At 35.8% G+C, this 23,845-nt stretch overlaps 1 protein-coding gene across 2 annotated transcripts in view; it reads left to right on the top strand.

The window, feature by feature from the left end:
• The window catches only part of WDR36 (WD repeat domain 36), a 35,657-nt gene extending 12,017 nt beyond the window's left edge, over positions 1-23,640 (top strand). For both annotated transcript variants that reach the window (XM_074811735.1, XM_074811736.1), the window contains 16 exons: positions 1,015-1,190; positions 1,763-1,883; positions 3,887-3,952; positions 4,914-4,997; positions 6,474-6,628; positions 7,682-7,796; positions 9,034-9,199; positions 9,489-9,597; positions 10,354-10,433; positions 14,335-14,442; positions 15,559-15,656; positions 17,072-17,214; positions 17,853-17,969; positions 18,208-18,289; positions 21,119-21,306; positions 23,084-23,640. In XM_074811735.1, coding sequence (XP_074667836.1) covers positions 1,015-1,190; positions 1,763-1,883; positions 3,887-3,952; positions 4,914-4,997; positions 6,474-6,628; positions 7,682-7,796; positions 9,034-9,199; positions 9,489-9,597; positions 10,354-10,433; positions 14,335-14,442; positions 15,559-15,656; positions 17,072-17,214; positions 17,853-17,969; positions 18,208-18,289; positions 21,119-21,306; positions 23,084-23,233 — 1,958 coding nt within the window. In that variant the 3' untranslated portion in view covers positions 23,234-23,640. The remainder of the gene's footprint in view (positions 1-1,014; positions 1,191-1,762; positions 1,884-3,886; positions 3,953-4,913; positions 4,998-6,473; positions 6,629-7,681; positions 7,797-9,033; positions 9,200-9,488; positions 9,598-10,353; positions 10,434-14,334; positions 14,443-15,558; positions 15,657-17,071; positions 17,215-17,852; positions 17,970-18,207; positions 18,290-21,118; positions 21,307-23,083) is intronic.
• The last annotated feature ends 205 nt before the right edge of the window (positions 23,641-23,845 follow it).

The following is a 23,845-nucleotide window of genomic DNA, read 5'->3' as shown; positions in this document are numbered from 1 at the left end:
AGTGTGCCTTTTGGGTCAGCCATTTAACTCAATGTTAATAAAGTTAAATAGCCTCCATTGCCTGCTTGAACGTGTGACTTTCAGATGTTCTCTAATGTCTCTGTATTCCTGTCTTTATAGTTAGGAAATTTAGTGTAAATATAACATGGTTGTTTTGAACTCATGTATTTGTTTTAGTCTTTGAGTATACTGCTCTTCATTTAAATTAGAATGAACTTAGCAATTTTTCGTATGTGTGAAGCTTTACTGAAAAAGAAAACCCTACACCTGTCTGGTTTTAGTTATCTATGGTGTGTGTAATTGCAAATTGGAAACTGGCTTTTTCTTTTGTTGGAGCAAAAAGATTAGTTACCAATTATGCAAGATATTTGGAATGTTATTTTGATATGACAAGTTTTAAAACTTATTTGAATACTTGTATGTTTTTAGATGTTAGTATGATGTGTTTATCTCCTTAATATTAGACAGGGTAGAGCAAATAGAACAAAATCAGAAATTCTGTGAATTGTAATTATTTCTTAGAATGATAAGATAAACATGTAATCAACTTCTGGAATTTATTTTTTGCAAGCTGTTGAGCCAAAAACTTGAGAGGATTTTAAAAAAGGACTGATAACCTCTAGAGTGGTGATACAGCAGCTCTCATCCTGAAGTGTGAAGGCTAGTAAGTCTGGGGAAGAATCCGAGGTATAGAGTAACTTTTAAAAATGGTACAGGTACAATATCTCTTGTGCTTTCAAGCAAAACCTCTAGCATCGGCTGCTGGATTTAGATATATTACCTGATATGAAAAAAATCCTGGTTTTATTATCAGTGAGCTTTGTTTCTTTTCTGTTTTGAAATACTAGAATATTTCAGTTAAAACATACCCTATTTTTAGAATCAGAGAAAATTGAGAAATTTTTTTTCTTGTGATTGTAGCCTTTTGTTGCATTGGTTTTAAGATGCAAGAAATCAGTAAGGATGAGCTGAATATCAGTAAACAAACCTTTTGAACTTTTTTGTTTTGAGCAGATGGACACCCCATAATGGCAGCTGGTAGCCCAGTTGGACATATTGCTTTGTGGGATTTAGAAGAGAAGAAACTCATGTGTCAAATGCAAGATGCCCATTCCACAGCAATAGCTGGTATGTCGTTTGTCCCTGGAGAGCCACTTCTTATTACTAATGGTGCTGATAACGCTATACGGGTGAGTTAAAATAATTGCTGCTATCTGCTGTTATGTTTTTTTTCTCTTGTCCTCCAAAGTGTAAATGTTTAGTTTGGATTGAAGTAGCAGTTCTCAAATGAAACAAATATAACAAAACTCAAGTTACTGAAGTTGAACTCTCAGTTTATCTGTAGTGGGGCAGTTTAAGGGTTTAATACCAGGATGTCATTGCTTCATATATTGCTTCCTGATAGCCTTGAAGAACAAAGTTTTGGATCCACTTTTCTAGAACAACATATTCCTGGTGCACTATCTTAAATCTTGATCTGTTTTTATAATGTTCTTGGTCATGGGCAGTTACTGTTGCTAAAAGTCTCTTGTGCTGCTTGTCCTCTGATGTCAGCAGACTTTGTTGAAGGGGCAGAATGAACAGTGGGAAACCATCAGCTGCAGTGTTGGAAACTTCACAGTTTTAGGATCAGGGCTGAAAGCCAATGTGTGAAGTTTGCTGCACCAGCTCCCAGCTAAGCCTTTTCCACTGCCAAGAGGTGTAATTACTGACAGGGCACATGTTTATCAGCTTTGTTTTTCTGCTCTTTTCGGGGAGGCAGGTGTGGATTTTTGATGGACCTGGTGGTACAGGACGTATATTGAGAAGTCGAATGGGCCATAGTGCACCACCAACAAAAATCAAATACCATGGGCATAATGGAGAGCAAATTCTTAGTGCAGGTATGAATTCTCATTCTTACTCTTCAGGCTGATTTCCTGCTGTGATAAAGAAAACAGGAAGAGCTGAGTGGTTTTGTTTTATTAATACAATAGATTATATTTCATCTGTTATGTATGTGTATTTATGAAACATAATAAGTGATTAGTGTAGACAGTATCATTTGTTACTGTGTCAAATTGTTTCACGGTTTCCAGAGGAATGTATATCAGCACGTAAGCTGAAAAGTAGTTACGAGCAGAAAAGCTTAGGGGCTGCTCTTGTCGTCCGCATTTATACGCATGATGAATAAAAATTATTTCATTATTTGCTAAGGAACTATCAGCTGGTCAAAATGAAAACCTCTGACAACTAGGGAAATTCTGTTCTGAGAGGGGAAAAAAATAAGCAGCATAATGCATTTAGTAACTTAAAGCAGCCACTCTGCTTTTCCCACTAGTTTGAGCAGGCTTTGTGGGTCGCAGTGTCTTTGTAATTTGTTACAGCTTAATTGTGTCTGTAATACATATTCCCAAGGTCACTTGTTACCAAGATACTCATCTAAAAGTGTAAAAATGCATAAATGACTACCCTTCATTAGGAACTAGCATATTTAAAAATCTATAAATAGACCCCTTAGGAGATGAAGGGGTCAGACTGTTCTGTGGCCTAGAACACTTCAGTACTGGAATGATAAAGACTCTTCACCTAATCTTTAATTGCGCTGAGGTAATGAAACCGTCTACGCAGACAACATTTGAAAACATTATACCACGGTTTGAAGAATGTTACACTTAATATGGCACAGTGATACACTGTGCTAAAACCACCTGTGCTAAGTTCTCTTGCTGGTTGTCCAACTCGTAACTTGGATTCAAGTAACTCGTTACATGACAGTAATTCAGCTCACACCAGGTGAACCACAGTAATAATCGAGGGCACCTTAACAAATTCTCACATTTGTTTTTGCAGTTTACTGCTTTGTTAACTGTACTAAAACATATGGAGAGGGTACAGAGGCAGAAACAGGCATCTCCACATATAACTTTGTAAAATTTCACTAATGTCACTGGCTTTCATCCTTCTTAACATTTCTTCCAGTTCCCAGTATATATATCCTTACTTCTGTATCATAGCAGCATGTAAAGGTTGCTTGAATACTACAATTGTTCCATTGTCTTTCAGATTCTTTAAGTTCACTTTGACTAATTTCCTGCTTCCTTACTTGTTTGGCCTAGTAAAAATGTTCTGTGATTCTTCTGATTTTTAAAAATCATCTCAGTACCTTTAGTTTTACATGCATTGTGCAATTAATTTTCTGTTAATTTCTGGTTCTGCCTTGTCCATGTCCCCCACAAAGTTTTGCTAGTTTCAAATTTGAGCTTTCTGTCCATCTATTAAATTAAATTGCTGTCAGTTCTGTGAATATTGGTCACTGGGTAGAGGAGGGAATTCTCATTAGTGGCCTCGTTTACAGGAAAGACGGACAACTCAGCTTTTGTCATTTTTGTTTGGGTTAGCTTACTGACTAACCTAGGTGTAGTTCTTAACCAGCCACAGAGTGTGTAGATTAGACAAAGGATAAAGAAGGGAATATTGTAGTTGGTGAGGGAGTATGTAGGGTCATGGGAAAGCTTTGGAAGTATTATGGAGGTACCTGAGGATGTAACAGTTTATTTAAGGTTTTAATCATAGAAAGCTGTGAACAGCTGATATTGTGGTGAAAAAAGGAGAGTGGACAGAGGAATTGAGCATGGAGAAGATGTCCATAAAGGAGGTGTCATTCTGATCATGGGTGGGGCAAAGTAGTAGGAATGGAATACAGGCCATAGAAAATTAGGCTCCATTAATTCTGCTGCTTATAGTGTATCTGTAATTTTTCTTGGACCAAAATCTTTAGTAAAGACTTGGTTATGATATTTGAGGTTTCTTACTGCTTATTTTCTGCTTTTCTTGCTCAGATAGCTTCTGAGTAAACAGAAAGTTGATTTTTGTCCTTCACTGCTCTCTGCTAATATTTTGTCAGGTCAAGATGGGACACTGCAGTCTTTTTCAACAGTTCATGAAAAGTTCAATAAAAGTTTAGGACGTGGTAAGTATTTCCGTGAAAGTACAAATACTGGTGAAAAAAGCCCTGAAAAGTATTTATGTAAACAGGAGCTAAAACATTAGGTAGGCCTTATTTTCATTGTAACTGTTGTATGAAAACTATTCGCTGTAGTTTTTCTGCAAACTCAGTCCTTCTTGATGTATATAAAGTGTACTCTCAGATTTGTTTGTAATTTCTGTAGCCTGGCAGTGTATGTTATTTCCCCATGAGAAATGTTGGACATGATTTTTGTATTAAAAATGTGTAAAGCAGTAGCTGAGATTTCAGCATGCATAATTACAACTTTTTACCTCATTCCCCTTCTGTTCAATTGACTAAATTATTAGTTAGTTCATATTTCTTGACTGTAGTTCCTTTGCATTAAATCAAAGTTTAGTTTAAACATATCTTCCACACAGTGCCATGGTTAGGGAACACTTTCTTGTACAATTCAGAGAACAAGGCTCAGAAAGACTAAAATAATTCTTACTTTTAAATATCTATATCTATATATTGATATATATGTATTTAGATAGGTTTGACTAGACAGACGTAGATTAATTGATTATATATATCCTTTGGGCATAAATTTGAAATTCCTGACTCTTTGGTTATTGAAAGGGCAGGGTGTTATATATTGCTTTATATAGTCATGTCTGTATGACCATGGTTTTAGCTGTGATGGGGAGACCTCTGCCTCAGGATGTCAGCACAGGATCCTGGAACAAATGGGTTAACTAGTACATCAATGAATGTAGTAGACTAGTGATTTATTCAGCATCATATGAATTTTCATAGGGACCCTATTGTTCTTAGCTCTTCAAGTCCTAGGTAAGGACAATGCTATGTTAATGTAAGCCAAATTTTTAAAAGTTTAATAGGAACTTTACATTTAGTAAACAATCCTTTTTAAACCATTATTCTCAGATCTAGCCATGAGATTGAAACACTTTTTTTTTTTAAGGTTCAATTAACAAAAAGAAATCAAAAAAGAAAGGTCTTAAGCTTGATACAATGGTACTTCCACCAATTACAGTCTTTGCTTCAGGTAAGTAGTCTTTGAGATACTTTACAGAGCTCGTCATGTTTTTATTGTGTCGTTTAACCCTCAAGACACTACTGTTTTGAAAGCCCATGCTGTATCAGGATCAGGCTATTGAGATTCTGTGGCCCTTCATGGGCTGTTGAGTGACAGTTTCAAATGACATTTTACTTAGTAAACCTTTGTATTATTTCAAAAAAGAGCATTTTATTTCATACGTATTTCTGTAGAACTGCCTCTTGGCCTGAAAATCTCCAGCATGGGAGCCAGAGTCTTCTTGTGTACATATTATTCCAGGCTGGAGAACCAGGAATTAGAGTTGGATGAAAATCTTTGTCACCTGAGGAAATCATAGTTACAGTGCTCGATTTTGGTTCCTTAGTTCTTTTATTTGAGTCACTGTTCAAAGTCAAATTTCAATTACTTTGTTCATTTGTAATATAGTAAGCAAATAGTGAACCTAACTTTTTGAAGCAGAATTGCAATTACCTTTGCTTCATCAAGATGTGTTTCTTTAAATTAATGACCTCCTTTTCAGACTTGAAGTCTGTTCTGTCTTAAGTGTAGCTTTTGCTTTGTCTTCTGAGGATGGTTAATTGTTTCATATGTTGAAACATTTGGATTTACAATTTTGTGTAGCTGTTTGACAGCGTGGTATTTATATTGCAGACTTCAGTGATACAGACTACCTGTACATGTTGCGAATATGTGCGTGTGTGTGTGTATATATGTGCACTTTTAAAATTAATATTAGACCTGCCTGGTTGATTTAAGGTAGTAGATAGAACTACCTTAAATGTGTTTAGAAACATAAGAAAACATTTATTTAAGAACAACTTAGAGTTGTTTCTTTTTTGCTATATTGTCTTTGGTGAAGTGAACCAGTTTGTATCTGATTGTTTTATTCTTTGAATTTCAATTTCAAGCTCTCAATCTTTTTCAATGTATGAATTCCAGAAAAGAACTCAAACCTGCTCATTATTTACATCCCCCCATATCATATTTGACTACAAAGTTTGGATACTGAGCTTTTGAAGAATGATTTTCCTGCAAATGCAGAAGTCTTTTGTTATGTGAAGCTGATTTAGGTCTTAAACCCTGCTTTAAATTGTTAATCTAGTGACTTACGCTGTTTCAGCAGCTGAAGAAACAGTTTAGAGAGTTAGCTGGAAATGTGTACAGATTGAGAAGTTTAAGCCATTTAAGTATAAATATGCTTTTCAAACTGTATAGACTCAAATACACAAAGACATGAAATACACACAAAAAATACTTGTGGTTTTGTTAGCATTTTAGTTACACTAGCATGTGCACAAGGGTTTACCAGGTGGTTTTTCTGAATGGTAGCCTTTTGGCTCTCCAGCAAGAACACTAAATATGAACTGTTCTGCCTAAAGGTATTTCAAAGTACTCTTTCTTGTGATATCAGAAGTTACTTGACTTTAGAATGATTGTTTCTAAAATACAAGTGTTACGTTGCAGAGGTGGCACATCAGAGTGACTGGGATAATATTGTTGCCTGCCATCAAGGGTACATAACCTGTACAACCTGGAACTATCAGAAAACTTCCATGGGAGCTCATAAACTGAGGCCAGAAGAATTTAGCAAACACAAACCTATTGATATATATGCAACAGTAAGTTTACTTAGGATAATGCTTCTTCAGCATTACAGTGTATGCTATTGCATTATTTCGATGTGTTTTAGTTGCTTTGCAAAGGCTTTCTGCCAGCTCAGTGTGTCCTGCTATCTGTTTTGTAATGCATATGGTCTTAAGAAAAATGCCACATACTCATTTTTTCCTTAAACACCCAGGGTAAATGCAGATTTTAATTTATGATTCAGGTAGTTGGTGTTTACCTTTAATCTGTCATAGTGATGTTGAGTTGACTATATGCCTGTGATGATAAACTTAACTCTGTGAATGCAAATTACTGAAGATACTTTTTTTTGGCATTATGGAAAAATGTATTTCCAAATTGCAGACAGAATATTCCCTCTAAAATGTTTTACAACTTGAGCTGGACGCAATGAAAATCAAACACTCAATAAAAGAGAGATATAAATGTTTATTGAGGCTTACAGACTTTCAAGACAAGTAGTTACTGTGGTGTTCATGTGCTAGGCGTCATTACTACTGCCGTACCTTGTGATAAATTGTTTTCTGACCTTATGCTTAGTGGTAGACTAAGATCAGTGCAGTTGTAAATATCCGGTTTTCTTTTAACTAGTTGAGTTCTTAGGACTGTATCTTTCCAGAGACCTCTAGACCATTGTTTCTTTGTTTCTTACTACTTAAACTCTTGCTTTAATTTGGCATGCTTGGACTTTATCTTGGGGATTGAATTTGTGGATGTCTTGATTATATAGGTTAGTCTTTTAGGTTACAGTATTGATATTATTAGATACAACTTATGATGGATGTCACTAAGTCTATATTTCGTTACCCTTCATAAGCATGCACTGCTGTATTGTTACTTGTTGACTATTTGCTTATTTTAAAAGCTCCCTTCTACTTTTTTGAGATAGTCTGTTGTTTGTTCTGTGCAGTTTTCCGTGAAGAAGTCTAATAAAAACATACTAGTTTCTTGTATTCACATGTTACATACCTGCTAAGAACTTTGCTAATTAGATATACACTTAAAGAAAAGTTGTTTTCATAGGTTTTGGTTTTTTTCCCCCTTGAAAGGCAGTTGACATGACCTCATGTGGGAACTTTGCTGTAATTGGGCTGTCAACTGGACGGGTAGATGTGTATAACATGCAGTCTGGCATTCACAGAGGTCTTTACGGCAAAGAAAGAGGTAAGAATTGCCACACTTTTAAAATACTGACTCTTAACAGAACAGTAACAACCTGGTGTTCTGTCATCTAGGAAATTTAACATAGCTTCTGAGTTGAATTTGGGAATCTTTTAAGTTTCTCTGATTACTCTAATTGTCTTATCTTGCACTGTAATCAGAAATCATTTGAAACCTACTGTGAAGAACAGGATCCCTGCTAGTTTTAACAACTCTGATGTTAGCATATGTTTGTTTCAATTAACACAAAACTGTCAGTTACCGAAATGGTTAGCACTAAAATGAGATCCTCTCGTCTCAGCTCTTTTTGAGATAATCACATTTCTAGTAATTGGCTTCTTGTTACAGGGTTCTATATCTGAGATAAATTTTACCATCTGTTTTGTGCTCCCTGCTTAATAATGAAATAATACTTTACATGCATGGGAAATTGAAATCGTAAGCAAGCCCAGTTCTTTGCATATGCTATTATTTTCAATTACCCAGCTGCAAACGTAGGACTTAACGTAAGTGACAGTGAATGCGTACATATTTCATGTTGTGTATCCTCATGTATGTTGGCTGCTGCTTTGTAAGTCTGCAATTTATACTGCCCTTGCGATCTGAATTTTTTTGTTGTAGAAACAAGGAGAGAGTCCAGATGAATCCTTAAATCTTACTGGGTTTCTGAAAGCCACAAGAAGTGGTCTCCTGATAACATCATTGCTTGATAGTGGGATGAATTTTTTAAGTTTGGTTACTGGCCAGTAGCCCTAGGTGTAGATTAAGAAATAAAATTGATCCAAAACCAGAGGAGCTATGCCTTATCTTTACACTGCAGTGTGAAGTAGCATAGGAAACTCCCAGATGTCATGCCAGAACTGAAGCTCTAAATTTTGTTTGAAGTGGTCAGGCCCCCTGGAGAAATTCCATAAGTGATTCAAAAAATCTCTCAAATCTCACATTTAGAAAAAGTCCTCCAAACTGAAAACAGAAATAAAAGCTAGTATTTGGCTTCAGTTACTCACAACTTTTTATTGTGTTCTAGGTGCTTACTTGAAAACAATTTGGTTTCTGTACTGATCAAGAAACTTCTAATTTTTGAGCAGTCTTGTCAGGTGGCTTTAGAATTGTTTGTCACATGCTTACTGCTCATTTAGTGTAGCTAGGCAAAGACATACAGAATAGTGCTTGACATTCTGCCAATTTCGATGCTATGTTTAAGTTCTGAAACACAACTTTCTTTTCCCTTGATTTGCAGCACATGAGGGGGCCATTAGGGGGGTAGCAGTGGATGGATTAAACCAGCTGGTAATCACAGCTGGTAGTGAAGGATTAATTAAATTTTGGAAATTCAAAACTAAAGATCTCGTTTACTCCACTGAGCTTTCTTCTTCTCCAAGTGGACTTCTCCTTCACAGAGACAGGTAAGAAACTGAAGCTATTTCATGTGCATGTTGTTTTGCTGTAAGTATGTAAGTCTGGGATGGCAACCAAATATTCTAATAAAGTTTAAATTTCTGATGCTTTGAAATACAACTGACTTCTAGTTGACAAAACAAAATGACTACTAGACATTTTATTAGACTGAAGGAAAGTAATGCTGTTTATCTGAGATTATCTCAGGATAAGAGATTTTTGGAGCAGTGTTAGAATGTTTGTTTTATTTTTTGTCTCTGAGTATTCACTATCATATGTGCTAATGATTCTTGGCAGTGGTATTCTGGGAATTGCCTTTGATGACTTCAGTATTAATGCTTTGGATATAGAAACCAGGAAGATTGTCAGGACATTCTCGGGACACCATGGACGGATTAATGACATGGTAATTGTTAACTCATTTTCTGTAACAGATGACATATACAAATACCTAATTCATTTTAAAGATGGTGATTTTCTCTGTGTAAGTTACCGAGCATTACGTTCAGCTGTGAATAGTAAAGTTGTAGTTCAGCTCTACAGTAGTTTTGGCCATGTTAGTTTTCAAGTGAAAATGTATAATGTTCAAATGGCCACATATTTTTAGTGTGCTTTGGGATTTTACTGTAACTTTGCAACAAGCTAATTTTGGGTTTAACAAAATAAAGCATTAGGAATAATGAAAACAATGTTGAGGAGCAAAATTGTGCAACAGTCTTAACTGCATATATGGAAAGCTGAGCCAGGTAAATAAAATGCGTAAACAGGTCTGAGATTATGCAATGCACTGATATTCCTTATTTTACATCTTGTGTAATATGCTTTGTAGTGTTCATTTTAGCTTCTGATTTAATTCTAAATGCTAGTAAGTATTTATTTGATTTTTTTCAGTTTTGTGCTCAGTGTTTTTCATCATTTAATGTAAAGGTGAGGACCAAAATGCTTTTATTAACAGCCAGATGTATCCTGTGTCATATATTTAAAACTGTTCTGAAATAACTTCCATTTTTGTCCTTTTCTTGTTTTCAGTATGGTGGTGTCAGTTCTATTTTATGGCCAGACCACTTCATCCTGGTGTTAGGGTGCAGTCTAATCTTGAACTGTGTAAAACAGGACCTCCTGACTTGTCAGTTGTGCCATTAAATTGACTATTTTATTTTAGACTTTCAGTCCCGATGGTCGTTGGCTAATAACTTCATCAATGGACTGTACCATTAAGACTTGGGACCTTCCCTCTGGATGGTGAGTGAGTTAAACATGGAGCAGAAATTTATTATAATCCCTCTTCTGTCTGTTGTGGCAAAAAGCCGCCTGGCTTCAATATCTGTCACCAACCCGTACTGAGTGATATTCAAAGTTGTCCATGGTGTAACAACTCAGTACCCAGTATTTTAGTTGTGTGTGACACTAGCAATATGTGCCTTTTCCTGGGTATACAGAATAACACTGGCCTGAAGATCTGATGATGAAACTTAGAGTTTTCATGTAGTGTAAATGAGTGTGAATTTGTTCTTTGTCTGGAAGCAGCACTGTGATCTAAATGGCAAGAGATTGCTTAAGGTAAATTGCTTTGTGATATGCTAAGGTATTCGTAGAGTCATAGAATGGTTTGAGTTGGACACAACCTTCAAACATCTAGTCCAGCTCCCCTGCCATGGAGAGGGATGTCTTTCACTAGATCAGGTTGCTCAAAGTGCCCCATCCAACCTGATCTTGAATGCTTCCAGAGAGGGGGCATCCACAAGTTCTCTGGGTGACCTATTCCAGTGTCTCACCACCCTCATCATAAAAAAATTCTTCCTTATATCAGTCTAAACCCTACCTTCTTTCAGTTCAAAACCGGTGCTCCTTGTATTGTCACTACAGGCCCTGCTAAAATGTCTCTTTCAGTCTTTCAGTACTGAAAGGGGGCTTATAAGAAAGGCCGCTAGAAGGTCTCCCTGGAACCTTCTATTCTCCAGGGTGGACAACACCAACTGTCTCAGCCTTTCTGCATAGGAAACATGTTTCAGCCCTCTGATTGTTTTCCTGGATCTTTTTTAACTTCATGTCTGTCTTGTGCTGGGAGCCCCAGAGTTGGGTGCAGTACTCCAGTTGTTTTGTAAATAGAAGCTTGTTCTCTGTTCCGCTTGTTTTAGCAACACACTAAGGATTTACTTCATTTATAATTTTCATTTGTGCATGCTTGCAATTGCCAAAAATACTCCTTTATGATCCACTGTGATTAATATTCTCCCAGAATGACATTCAACCAAGAAGTACACAAGTATACATAAGAAGCTCAGGAGCCCAGAAAAAACAGGCTGAAAAGTAACTGAATTCTGCCAATGCATTCTTCTAGCAGCACGTCAGATAGATTTTTAGTAATTTAAAGTAGTGCTACGCCGTGTGCAGCTCTGATCATACCTGGGGCTGAATGGTTTCATTTGGATTGATTACTTCTTTTGAGTGATTTGGTAAATAATCTTGTACACTGTAAAAGTTTTCATTTTAATGTGAAAAGTGTGTTGAATCTCAACAATTGACCCATTCTTGCATGATGAATGACACTAGTCTAAAATGGGACAGGATGGCCAGTAACTGCCTTCTTTCCAGTATAAATGGGAGGGAAATTAACACTGTTTGAACTTTCTAACCCTCTTTCTCTTCCAAAATGGTATGCCTACAAAAAATTGCGATACTAATTATAAAACTTAAAAAATGTTACTTGTATCTTTCATTTCTTCAACAGCATAACACTTTGCAGTAAGAATCCATTAATACTCGGGGGGGAGGTGGGGGGCGGGCGGGTTAAAGTACTCTAAAAGTAGTTTGTGTTTGCATGTAACACCTAAGTAAATATTTTGCCTCTTCTCTCTAAGTAACTACAAGAAATTCTGGTCAAGCTGAAATCTAGACAGGTACATGACAAACCCTGTTTTTGAAAGTAATTAGGTCAAATTGTTCTTCCAGAATTTAAAGGAAAAGTTTTCCCATAACTGTAGGCAGAGGAGTGTATTAAAAAGGAAGAACAGTTTTTAATAAAAAGCTAGATGCTTGGTTTACTTCTACTGTGCTATGTTTGCTTATAAATAGAACCGAATTATAAACTGTACATTCTAAAGACTCAGCTTTGATATTGTCCTTATAAAAGGATAGAAAACATGTTTTTAGATGACTAAGTCTTATGTTACAAAAAACACTGACTGACTTTTAATAGATGTCATACCATTTACTTACTGAACAAATTTTTTTTTCTTACTTGGGAATGCTGCTTAACTGTCCTTACTTAAAGTAAGTATTCCTAGTGCAAGTTTTTTATGTAGGGCTTTTTTGAGAATTGGGGAAAAAATTACCAATTTGTGTAGAGAAAATTACAAGCAGGAGCCTTGGCATTATGCAAATTTTTCTTTCTGCAGTGCAGCTTACATAGACAAATTAAGGAACCAGCTGACTCTTTATAGTTTGAATGGAGTACTTGAGACAGAATGGTGTGAGAAATATACTGATATTGTGAGCTCAGCAGTTTTATACTTCCAGTTGTCTCACTTTTGTAGTTAGGTAGGAAGTGTAAAGGTGAATGCCTTCAGTCCCCCAGTAGGATTCATTTGGCAATTACTGTACCTTTTGTGTAAAAATTACAAGCATGTCTCTCATTGTCCTATAGTGGATTGATCCCCCCCCTGCCCCAAGTCTGTAATTTTAATTGTGATTTAAATTCTTAAGTAGAAAAATTTAATGTTAACTTTGTTTTGCAGTTGTTCCTTACAGTTGCTTTATTTCTCAGTTACTGACAAAGATTGTGGTAAAAAGATGGATTTGAAACTAAAAACAGTATTTATGGTAAATTTTCTAGTTACTATGCAGTGTGTGCAAAATATATTAGTGTAACTGATACATGTTCTGGCATTTATGGGTTTAGTGTTTGTATATTTTATGTTGAAAGCAGGTTATATTTTATGTTGAAAGGTTAATGTATAATTAATGTATATGTTATATTTTATGTTGAAAGGTCTTTTCCAACCTAGATGATTCTGTGATTCTGGGAATGATGTGGCTCTTGCCTGATTACTTTTTACTTGTAATGTGGTCTAAGAGCACGCAAAAGGAATAAAACATTCCGTTCAAGTTAAAAAATGGCTTTTATTTTTAACATGGTTTGTCAGATCATCACAGGAGTGCTCAGTACCCAAGAAAATACATGCCCACAAGATTCTATATTTTAAACTGCTGTGTTACATCAATATTTTCTCTATGCTTAATGAACAGAACAGGGGCGTGGCTTACCACTTCTCACTTTGCTTTGTATTTTGGTCTGTAAACAAGAACAAAGCTCTGCATTTGGTCTTTTTGTTTCTCTCACTGAACTGTTAGTTGTCAAACTCAACTGCTTCTTACAGTTTGAAGTAACTGAAATTTATACCTCAACAAGTGACAAGCAGTGCTATGAATATGGGCTTGAGTGGAAATCTATTAGGGTGTGCATCATCCAGGATTTGCGGCATCATCCAGAAGTGAAAAGTGGCTTATTGTTAAAATAGTCACATACTACTGAATATTTTAACTTTCTTTTGATGTAGTATTTTTTCAGTTTTCTGCAATAGTGAAAGGAATGATCAAGGCATGGTATATCAGACTGAAGATCTGTTAATGTCAAACTATGGCAGATAATCAAGTTTTGCAGTGTACAGTTCATTCTTTAGGAACATTAGGTCCTAGTGTTAACCAGGTGTATGAAGCATCTTGAGAGAGGGAGTTGACCATTAATGGCAGAGCATTAAAAGATGAGGTCAGAGCAGCACGAGTCTGATTGGAGCTATGAAATTTATGGCCACTAAAAAGGTTAGTGTTTAGGCATAAGGAGTTGAATGTGGATGAATGGTTCATCATATTTTCCACAGAATGTGGGTGTCTTAAGGAGGGAGCATAAATGTATAACCTTTAGCTGATTTTAGAGAATTTTATAGAGGTGAGTTGTTTGTTGCACAGTGCTGTTCATTGGCTAAGTTTGTGTGTCGTATTTGAATACTTCTGATACGCTAACCTGTATGCATAATTTCATTGTCTTGCTTGCGTTCAGTCGTATTTGTGCTGTAATTCAGACATGCATAGATAAACAAGTTTATCTTGCTGAGAATTTCTCTCTTGTGTTTTCTCACCTTAGCCTCATAGATTGTTTTTTGGTAGACTCTGCAGCTGTGAGCCTTACTATGTCTCCTACAGGAGATTTTCTAGCTTCAACACACGTGGATGATCTTGGAATTTATTTGTGGTAAGTATGTAATATATCTATTTCTACACAGAATTTCAGATGGGGAAGAATTCTTTTAATGACCTTTATTGCAAATAGAGAATTGTTCTGCCAAGTATTGTCTCCATGGTTTTGTCTTCTCTGGTTCTAATTAAGACAGGTATTCTGTATTGTGATTCGTAGATCTTGACATCTCTTGCAGTTAAGATACATATTCTGGTAATTAAATGATCTCTCTTTTCTGAATGTTTCTAAAAAATTCTTGTTCTGTAATTTTTAGTTTTTCTTTAATTCTTAGTATATCTTTTTTATCACTCTTGAAATGTCAATGGTCATGTAGTGTTACTTTCTGAAGGGCTTTTCTTCTTGTCCTGATATACAATGTTCTCTGAGACTTCTGAGTAGAATTTGGAGGCTGCAGTTATTTCTGTTTATTAATGATAGATCAGCACAGATGTAAAATATGTTTTAGTTCTATTTCCTCCTGATACAGCTTTCAGGTTACATTTGTTGCCTGTAGTTTTGCACAAGGGGTGTTCAATTGTTAGACTTTTCGATGCTTAAGTAAAAGTGCTTCATTGTGAATAATGACAAGTGTTTTTACCTAGCCCTGGTTTATATTGACAGAAAAAATAATATACCAGAATAAATTGTGTGTATATTCCAAACCTGAATAAAACTTGCTAACAGTATTACTCTGAAATTCTGTGAAAACAGGATGAATCATTTATATTTGCATAATGTTAATTATTAAGTACATGTGATGTTAAGTACATGTAAATATTAAGTACAAAGCAAGCTTTTTAGATAGACAATTTTACAATTTCAAGTAAATACAGTAACTGATAATGGTTGAAGTAATCATACCGCTGTATGTGTTAAAAGTTCTTATATGTATGTATTAAATATTCTTGGCAATAATACTTGAGCATAACTTTTATATTTCAGACTTTCAGATTATGTATATCACTATGTTCCATTTCTTGTTTATCTACTAGATGAAGGAAATTAATCTGGAATAGAACCTGGTGAATTGCCATAATGTAGCAGTATTAGACTGCAGTAAAAATTAAGTCTAAAATACTTGTTTCCATTCACCTGAAAATTGTGTTTAAAAAGTCTGTCGTTATTTTTCAGGTCAAATCGTTCTCTGTATTCACTTGTCTCTTTACGGCCCCTTCCAGCAGATTATGAACCGTCTGTGGTGACATGCCCTAGCACCTGCCCGATGCAAGGTAATCTTCAGATGAAAGAGTATTATTTTCAGTTTGGCATTATATTTAAAATAGAATATGGTTTGCTTCCTCAATAAAAACTCAATTGTGTCTTAGTATTCTTTGTCTGAACTGTTCCTATTGCTTCTACCATTTTTGGCATACTTACTCACATGTTAATATTATTTACTAAAATCTAGTCATGTCCACATCTTCAAGGAGATTTTGTAGGTAATAAAAACATCTGTGCTGTTTGCTGGCTTTCTTTAATCCCAGGCTTGTGTAAATACCTTCCGTTTTGACACCTGTGAGGCCAGTTTGAAATTAATGTTACTGTTTGGTGGAGGGAAGGGGATTGTTCTTTGTTCTACTTCCCTCCAACTTTTTTGTCTGCCTGTATGCCATGGTAGTTTCACTGTTGTGTATTGTCTTGTTGGCAAGAGAATTGGTTTCAGCTGACCTGCGATGTACCTGTGCTAGAAAGGCCTAAATAGCATTTTTGATACATTTAATAGAAGTAGTTGTTCTTCTGAAGGCCTCTAGATGGAGGTCTTGTCTACCCAAGTTTATCAGTGTCTACATTTAGATCTCCATCTGGAGGAGAAACACACCTAGCTATTGACCAAGTAAAAGAGAAAGGCACATACTTGATGATGGCTTTATTAGGCACATAATTATTTTTAGGGAGACAGGATTTCATCCCAAAAGTTTGAATATTTTAATCCTATAAACTGATTCTGGCTGAACATTTTAATTCACTTTCTGTCTTCAGCAAATGTAAAGTTCCTGTTTAGATATTTAGAGCTTTTAATGGTTTACATTTCGTTGTTGTTTTAGGCTTTTCTACCACAGTCATGGTTTCAGCCATGTAGTATTTTGCAAAAAGGAAGAGAAAGTAGAGGTGTTTGGTCAAGACCACATAGGATATCTAGAGAAAACCTAAAGACAGACTGCATAGCTTTTGTTGTGTGATGCTGTCCTTTAATGTTGATATTTTCTTCATTTTTATGTGCCACTTCAGTCATACCTATGAACAGGTTGCAAAGATTTTACACATTTATAACTCAGAACTAAAATTGCTGTGTATATATTTTAAAAGTTAATAAAATTTTAGAAGTAATCCATTGTTCTTCCTTTAGGACTTCTATAAATTGCTTTTATATCATCCACCTAAGCGGATAAATCTCTGTAGTCTTCAAAATCTTGCTAATATCCAATTCTGCATTTTAGCTATAATTGTTCACAATTTAAATTTAATATTTCATAGGGTTAATAAGGATTGCTTCAATAGCTTTTCAGCTATGTGTTATGCTAGCACCCATATATACAGCTGTTATGTATGTTTTTCAAAAATTGCAAAATAAATAATCATGTTCTTTTGATTTTTAAAAAAGTAAGTGTGAAGTATGTACATAAAAGATATGTGTTCTTGAAAGATGTGGATGTGGCAGGAGATGAAGAAACATGTGATGAAATGATAGAATATGTCTCACCTGAGCAACTGGGAGAGCAGCTGGTGACCCTTTCCTCATTACCAGAATCAAGGTGGAAAAATCTCCTCAGTCTTGATATTATCAAGGTAAAGATAGTAGGCACACCATTTCTTATCCACTGTAGTCTTTGGATTGTATTTTTTAAGAAGGAGGTGAAATAAGGGCTATTTCTCCTGTAATGTAAAATAGACAGATGTCTTAACCATTCTCCTGGATGATCAAGAAATCTTGAGGAGGAGGAACTTTTTCATAACTTTTGCCATTACTATTTCTGAAATGTGCAAAATAGCTTCTGAAGGCAGGTATTTCCATATCAATGCAGATAATAAGTGTCTGTAAAGCTGTTGTATGTAATCCTTCCAAATCACTGTTGGACATCCCCATAACCGCAAAAAGAGGGAATGCGCAAAAAATGGTAGTATACAGCCAGATATATTTGTCTTTGTTCTATGAGCTGCATTCACCTAATCACAAAATTTGATTATTTTTCAAGGTTTAGCAGTAGACAGCTATATGGTGGTTTTCACAATTTCTGGGATTTGGGAGAAGGCCTGTTTTTCTTCTAAAAAGTAGCTTCATATTTAGTGGTAAAACATTTTACTATGTAATTAGTTATCAGTTGGTCCTTACCGTTTTAATAGTATTTTAAAAATAGAACTCTTGACAAAAATTCCCCTGTGTTCTTAATATGATGATGATTTTAATTCAAATATCTAATTAACAGAAAAAAAATAAACCAAGAGAGCCACCAAAAGTTCCCAAGTCAGCCCCTTTCTTCATCCCAACAGTTCCTGGTCTTATACCCCGATACATTGCTCCAGAGGAAGGAAGTGATACACAGGTAAAAACAAGAATCAATATAACAGTGTTTATTTTGTGTATTTTAAAAGAAAATTCTTAAATGCTTTTTAGTGCTGAGTGACATCTTGCTAAAGACTTTAAAGTACCAGTTCTAACACATTAATGCTTGCTTTCTTTCTTGAAGTCTTTTATTCTGTCAGAAGGAAAAAAAATCTAATTGAGATGTAAAAAATATGTTTCCATATTCATGTACACTCTCTTATACTTCCATGGTCTAGTCAAAGGTAGTAAACCTTGGAGTACTGGCACAGAAATCTGATTTCTACATTCAACTTGAAGAAGCCCTGAGCACTAATGAATGTAAGTTAACAAGACATTTCACCGAAAATGTAGATGCTAATAATGTTTTTGTATATACATGTGATTTCTAATGCCAGAATTGTAACTTGTGCAAGTAAAAAAATATGCATAGTACAGTAACAAAGGCAAAGAAAATGACCTGTTATGTATAAAGCTGTCTGATACATAGATAGCCAATCTAGATCAGAGATCCCTTGGTACTCCATCTTGCCTGCAGCATGGAGCTCAGTTCTGGCTAAAACCCATAGAGAGAAGGTAATGTTCTTAAGATTGTTAGGCTTTTTTGGAGATTGTGATGATTCACCCAGAAAAGATGCTAGGTTAGGAAAGGAATGATCTGTAAGGAATAGTCTGGTGATTCATTGAAACATTAAAAACATAATTTGTCTAGCAAATTCTATTTTCAAGGGCTACTTCACTAAACATTCAGCAAACTTAGAGCTTTAATTCATTGCTTTATAATTTAAAGCCTAAGAATAAATAATTGATGTAAAAATAAGCTGTTGTATTTCTTTTAACATTCAATTAATTTTGAAATTTATTCAATTAAGTTGCCTGTGGAATGTGCCTGCTGTTTTCCCTGTTTAATTTGTGCTACTAGAGAATCATTGAAATTTAGATTTTTGGAAATGATTGCTAATATAGCTGGCTTGGAAATGTTAATGGAGGATCACTGGTAGCTTGTCCACAAAACAGTTCTGCTGGGAGCTTTTTCTACCCCTTCTTAAACTCTTTTGAGATTCAGCTTACTCAACTGCACTTAAAACATTTTGTGTGCAGAACTTTATCACGATGAAGGTGTGGGTTTTATGCTGTGTTTTTAGTATTTCAATTGATAGTATTCATAGAATGATAGAATGGTTTTGGTTGAAACAGACCTTAAAGATCATCTAGTTTCAAACCCCCTGCCATGGGCAGGGACACCTTCCACTAGATCAAGTTGCTCAAAGCCCCATCCAACCTGGCCTTCAACACTTCCAGGGAAGGGGCATACACAACCTCTCTGGGCAACCTGTTCCAGTGTCTCACCAGCCTCACAGTAAAAAATTTCTTCCTTATAGCTAATCTAAATCTACCCTCTTCCAGTTTAAAATGGTTACCCTTCATCCTATCGCTACACTCTCTGATAAAGAGTCCCTCCCCATCTTTCCTGTAGCCCCCTTTAAGTACTGGAAGGCTGCTATAAGGTCTCCTTGGAGCCTTCTCTTCTCCAGGCTGAAAAACCCCAACTCTCTCAGCTTGTCCTCATAAGGGAGGTGCTCCAGCCCCCTGATCATCTTTGTGGTCTCCTCTGGACCTGCTTGAGCAGGACCATGTCCTTATGTTGCGGGCCCCAGAGCTGGACACAGTACTGCAGGTGGGGTCTCATGAGAGCAGAGTATAAGGGGAGAATAACCTCCCTTGACCTGCTGGTCACACTTCTCTTGATGCAGTCCAGGATATGGTTGGCTTTCTGGGCTGCAAGCGCGTGTTGCTGGGTCATGTTGAGCTTCTTGTCAATTCTGTTGTGCTTCTGCAGAGCTGCTCGGAGAAGAGTGAAACAGCAGATAAATACTTAGAAACCTAACCAAGCACCTACAGGCTGGCTATACTGGGAGCAAGTGCACTCCTTGATGCATTGCAGTAGCAGTCCTGTGGGCCTCCCTCCTGACTCAGGACACTGCTGATGTGTAACACATATCTGTGCTTTCTATTTTACAAGCATCTCTTGTAAAGGTGACTAGGCTATGCAAAGAAATAGTAGTATACTAGAAACCATCCTAGCTTACCACTGGGATGGAGACAGGGTTTTGTACCTCAGATCAGGACTGTGGAACATAGATTGAGCTGGGCACCTTCTCCGTGTTGTATGTGTACCAACTTCATAGTATGTTCCATGCTTGGTTTTTTAATATCACAGCACAAAAATGAGTTAATGCATCTGTTTAGTACTGTTAGTATCACAATTACTTTAAAACTAGCTCATGATTTTCATCAAATACAGAGAGAATCAAACATAGATGGAAACAGATTTATACAACCTAAAGTATTTTAGCTAATGCCCGATACCATTAGTTACCATGTTATAAGAGTTGCCCTTCTTAACAAAAGCAATGTTAATTAGAAGTCATTTTTAAAAAGTTCTTATCAGCAGCTGTGTTTGCAACCATATGTATTTTTATTTCTGCATTTTTAAAGCAAGTGGATGGAATTCTCAAAGATCAGGTAGGATTGTAGAAATCTAGAGGAAGGACATTTATAAGGAGGAGGAAAGAGTTTGTAAATTGCATGTATTTCCCCCAGCCCACCACCCTGAGATCCCAGGAAAAGCAGGAGGAATTCACTTAACAAAAGTAAAAATTACCTTAGAGGCACCAGATGATCCTCTATTTAGCTCAATGTCAATAAGAGTAAACACTGTAAAGATTTGTAGTAAAAGTAGTACCCTGTGTCTTCAAACTGTTACTGGAAATATATCTTGGAAGTCCCAGGTATATATGTTCTTTCTACCAAGAGATATAAAATGACAGTGTTACGTGGTTAATAAGAAATTTTGTTCAGCTTAAAAGACAGAAATGGGGAAAAAAATTATAGAAATACATAGATGTTACTTGTATTTTTCAAGGTTAATTTACAAATAAAATATAACTGTCTTATTAGAGATGTACTTCTCTGTAGTATGCGATGGGACGGTAAGTTAAAGGCAGGGTGGCATTTTGTGGAAAACAAAAAAGTAAGGAAACGTATAATCACTGCTTATGAATTTTGGAATCAATCTGTTCACATGAAGGATTTGTAAGATTTTCTGCAAATGTTACTGATAATGTATCTATCAATGCTTTAACACAGATACAGCTCCACTTAGGTTACTGAAAAGTTTGGGACCATCTAATATTGAGATAGAACTAAGGGGTTTAGCCCCTGAAGGTGGTGGATCAATGGAGGTGATGCTAAGCTTTTTGAGAATGATTGAGATGATGCTGCACAAGAAGTACAACTTCGAACTTGCTCAAGCATACCTTGCACTATTTTTAAAGGTAACAATTTTCTTATAAAATTGTATGTTAGTCCTGTTTAAAATGATGGTTGTCCAGTAAAAGGATGTAAAATATGTGCTTGAAAGAATTATCTTAACTGATTTTTTTGGGGGGGTGGTTTTAAATGACTACATGTATTGGATAATTTGACAACTCATATGGTCACAGTCAAGAAAAACACAAAAACCACATATTGTGAGGAGGATCATGCCAGACAGGTTTTACTTCTAGTATTCGTAACTTAGAACTGTTTATTTTTTTTAACATGCCTGACTTCTTACTGGTTGTTAATTGCTAAGCGAAGATATGCTGTGTCTTAAGTAAGAAAAGAATTCAGTGCACAGTGTTTGGGCAAGTAAAATAGGCATTTTGTTGGACTTAACACTAGACATTGCAAGCCTGACTTATACTTTCCATCTTAGTAGGCTGTCTTTCTTGTGTTACCTCTTAAGCATCACAGAGCTAGTGAAATTATTCCCAGGTGTGTGGAAGTTAGAAAGTTACTGTGATAAAATATAGTTACTCTCGGAGAGAAGGTGGTTCTGCAGAAGATTGAAACCCTTCTGATGTACAAATGGGTGCCAGGATACTCTGATTTATGAAACTGTGGGAAAGCAACTAATTACAGTTGACTCGGAAAAAGTTGTTATAAACATTCAGACACATATAATACTCTTTATTTAACTGCATATTTCTTAATAGCAATATTGCAGGAATTGGTTTTAAAGATAGAGTGTAATGCTGGACAAATATGACTTGCTCTTTTGCTTTTGTTAGTGTTAAATAGAATCATGGGACAGCTTCCATCAGAACAAGTAGTGCAGACGAATAGGAGTAGATCTGTAGAGTGAAACACTTAGGATAGAGGTCTTGATACTCATTCACCGGTGGCTTTTTATCATGTCTTTATCATTAGTCTGGGTTTTATCAGTCTGGTCCCATGGACTGGATATGATTAATAGTTGCAATATTAGATGTTAGAATTCATCTTTCTGCTTAGCTTCATACAAAGGAAATGTAGCTCTTGCAGAGCAGATTAGAGACAGCTAGGTAATTTGCCTGAAAAATGTACTCTTGATCTGAACTGCAGCAGAATAATACAAGCTCACCCTGTGACACATGAACACTGATACCTTTTTTTGTAGGTTACAAGTAAAACAGCTCTGAGGTTAGCAAGACTTGTAGATTTAAGTTGTAGTCAGGAAAATAACCATTACATCCATTAAGTGGTAATAATGTTTTTCTTCTCTGCAAGATTGAGAGATTTCTTTTCTTTATGCATTACCACTGTTACTGTTTATTACGTAGAGAGACATCATCTCCCTGTATCAGTATAGAGTGTCCTGGCATCATTATTCTTGCTCTATGTAACATGGATAATTAAAATAATAGTCCTGATTGACTTCAGAGCATCTGTTTAGCCTTTCTAACCCAAAGAGGAATTTGTGAGGCAGGTTGGAAAGAGGAGAAAGTTACCCTCTAGAGAAGTGCGTGATTAGGATAGATTCAGCAGCAGTGGCAGAAGATCTAGTAAAGCAATAACATATTTAAGACATTTTGCTGCCTTATCCCATCTAATACGTAAGTGGGAGTAAAATGACTTGTAAAAGATCAGCAAAAAGAGGTGGCATTAAATGAAGGGAATTAATTGAAGGAAAAGAGTCCTTCCATTACTTGAGACATTTCTGAAAGCAAAGCATTGGAATTAAATGAGGAAACTGATTTTAAAAATTTTTTAATTATTCATATTTGTTTCACTAACTATTTTCATTTTCAGTTACATCTTAAGGTTCTCTCGTCAGAGCCAAACCTATTGGAAGAAGTATCCAGATTGTCAATGCAACTCGAGGAAACTTGGATTCATTTGCGGACTCTCTTCAGTCAGAGTCTGTGTGTGTTAACATATGTGAAAAGTGCTTTGCTGTAAAAAAGGGTTTTGTCTGCCTAAAATTCCCTTGGAATAATAGTAGAATTTATTACTAAAAATACTGGATTCCAAGAATTATGCTGGGACTTCTGATGCTGTATTTTATACATCTGTGTATGGCAAAGTATTTTAGAACGTGCATAACTGAGTGTTCAGTTGGAGCAAAAATTAATATGCACAGTTTAAATATTCATGTTGTTTTAGTTTGTGCTGTTGGTGAACAAACAGTTGAATGGCTATAGGTAATGAAGCTAGTTAGTTACCTTATACTTTCCTGACTGAAAATGTAAATCAGAATGAAGAAATTACTTGGGAAAAAAAAAAGTGGAAATGTTAATTTCTGTGCAGAAGACCAAAACCTATATTATGCTTAATAAACAGTTATTGTTGATGCAAAAATTAAAAAAGTGTGCAAATGAATATAAAAATTGCATTCCTCTGCATTCGGAGCACTTTTCCTACAAAGTTTTCTTCTCACTTTGGCAAGCTGTGTTCACTATTTTGCCTCAGGCACCTATTTTAGAAGGTGAAGATTTCTAGCTGCATTACAAATTATGGAACTTGAAAAAAAACTTAAACCGAAAAAGCCCCACCTGTTTTTTGTAACAGGGT

The sequence above is a fragment of the Strix aluco genome, chromosome Z, assembly GCF_031877795.1.
Source record: "Strix aluco isolate bStrAlu1 chromosome Z, bStrAlu1.hap1, whole genome shotgun sequence".
In the NCBI taxonomy this organism is placed as follows: domain Eukaryota; kingdom Metazoa; phylum Chordata; class Aves; order Strigiformes; family Strigidae; genus Strix; species Strix aluco.
This window is presented reverse-complemented; position numbering and strand designations above follow the sequence as displayed.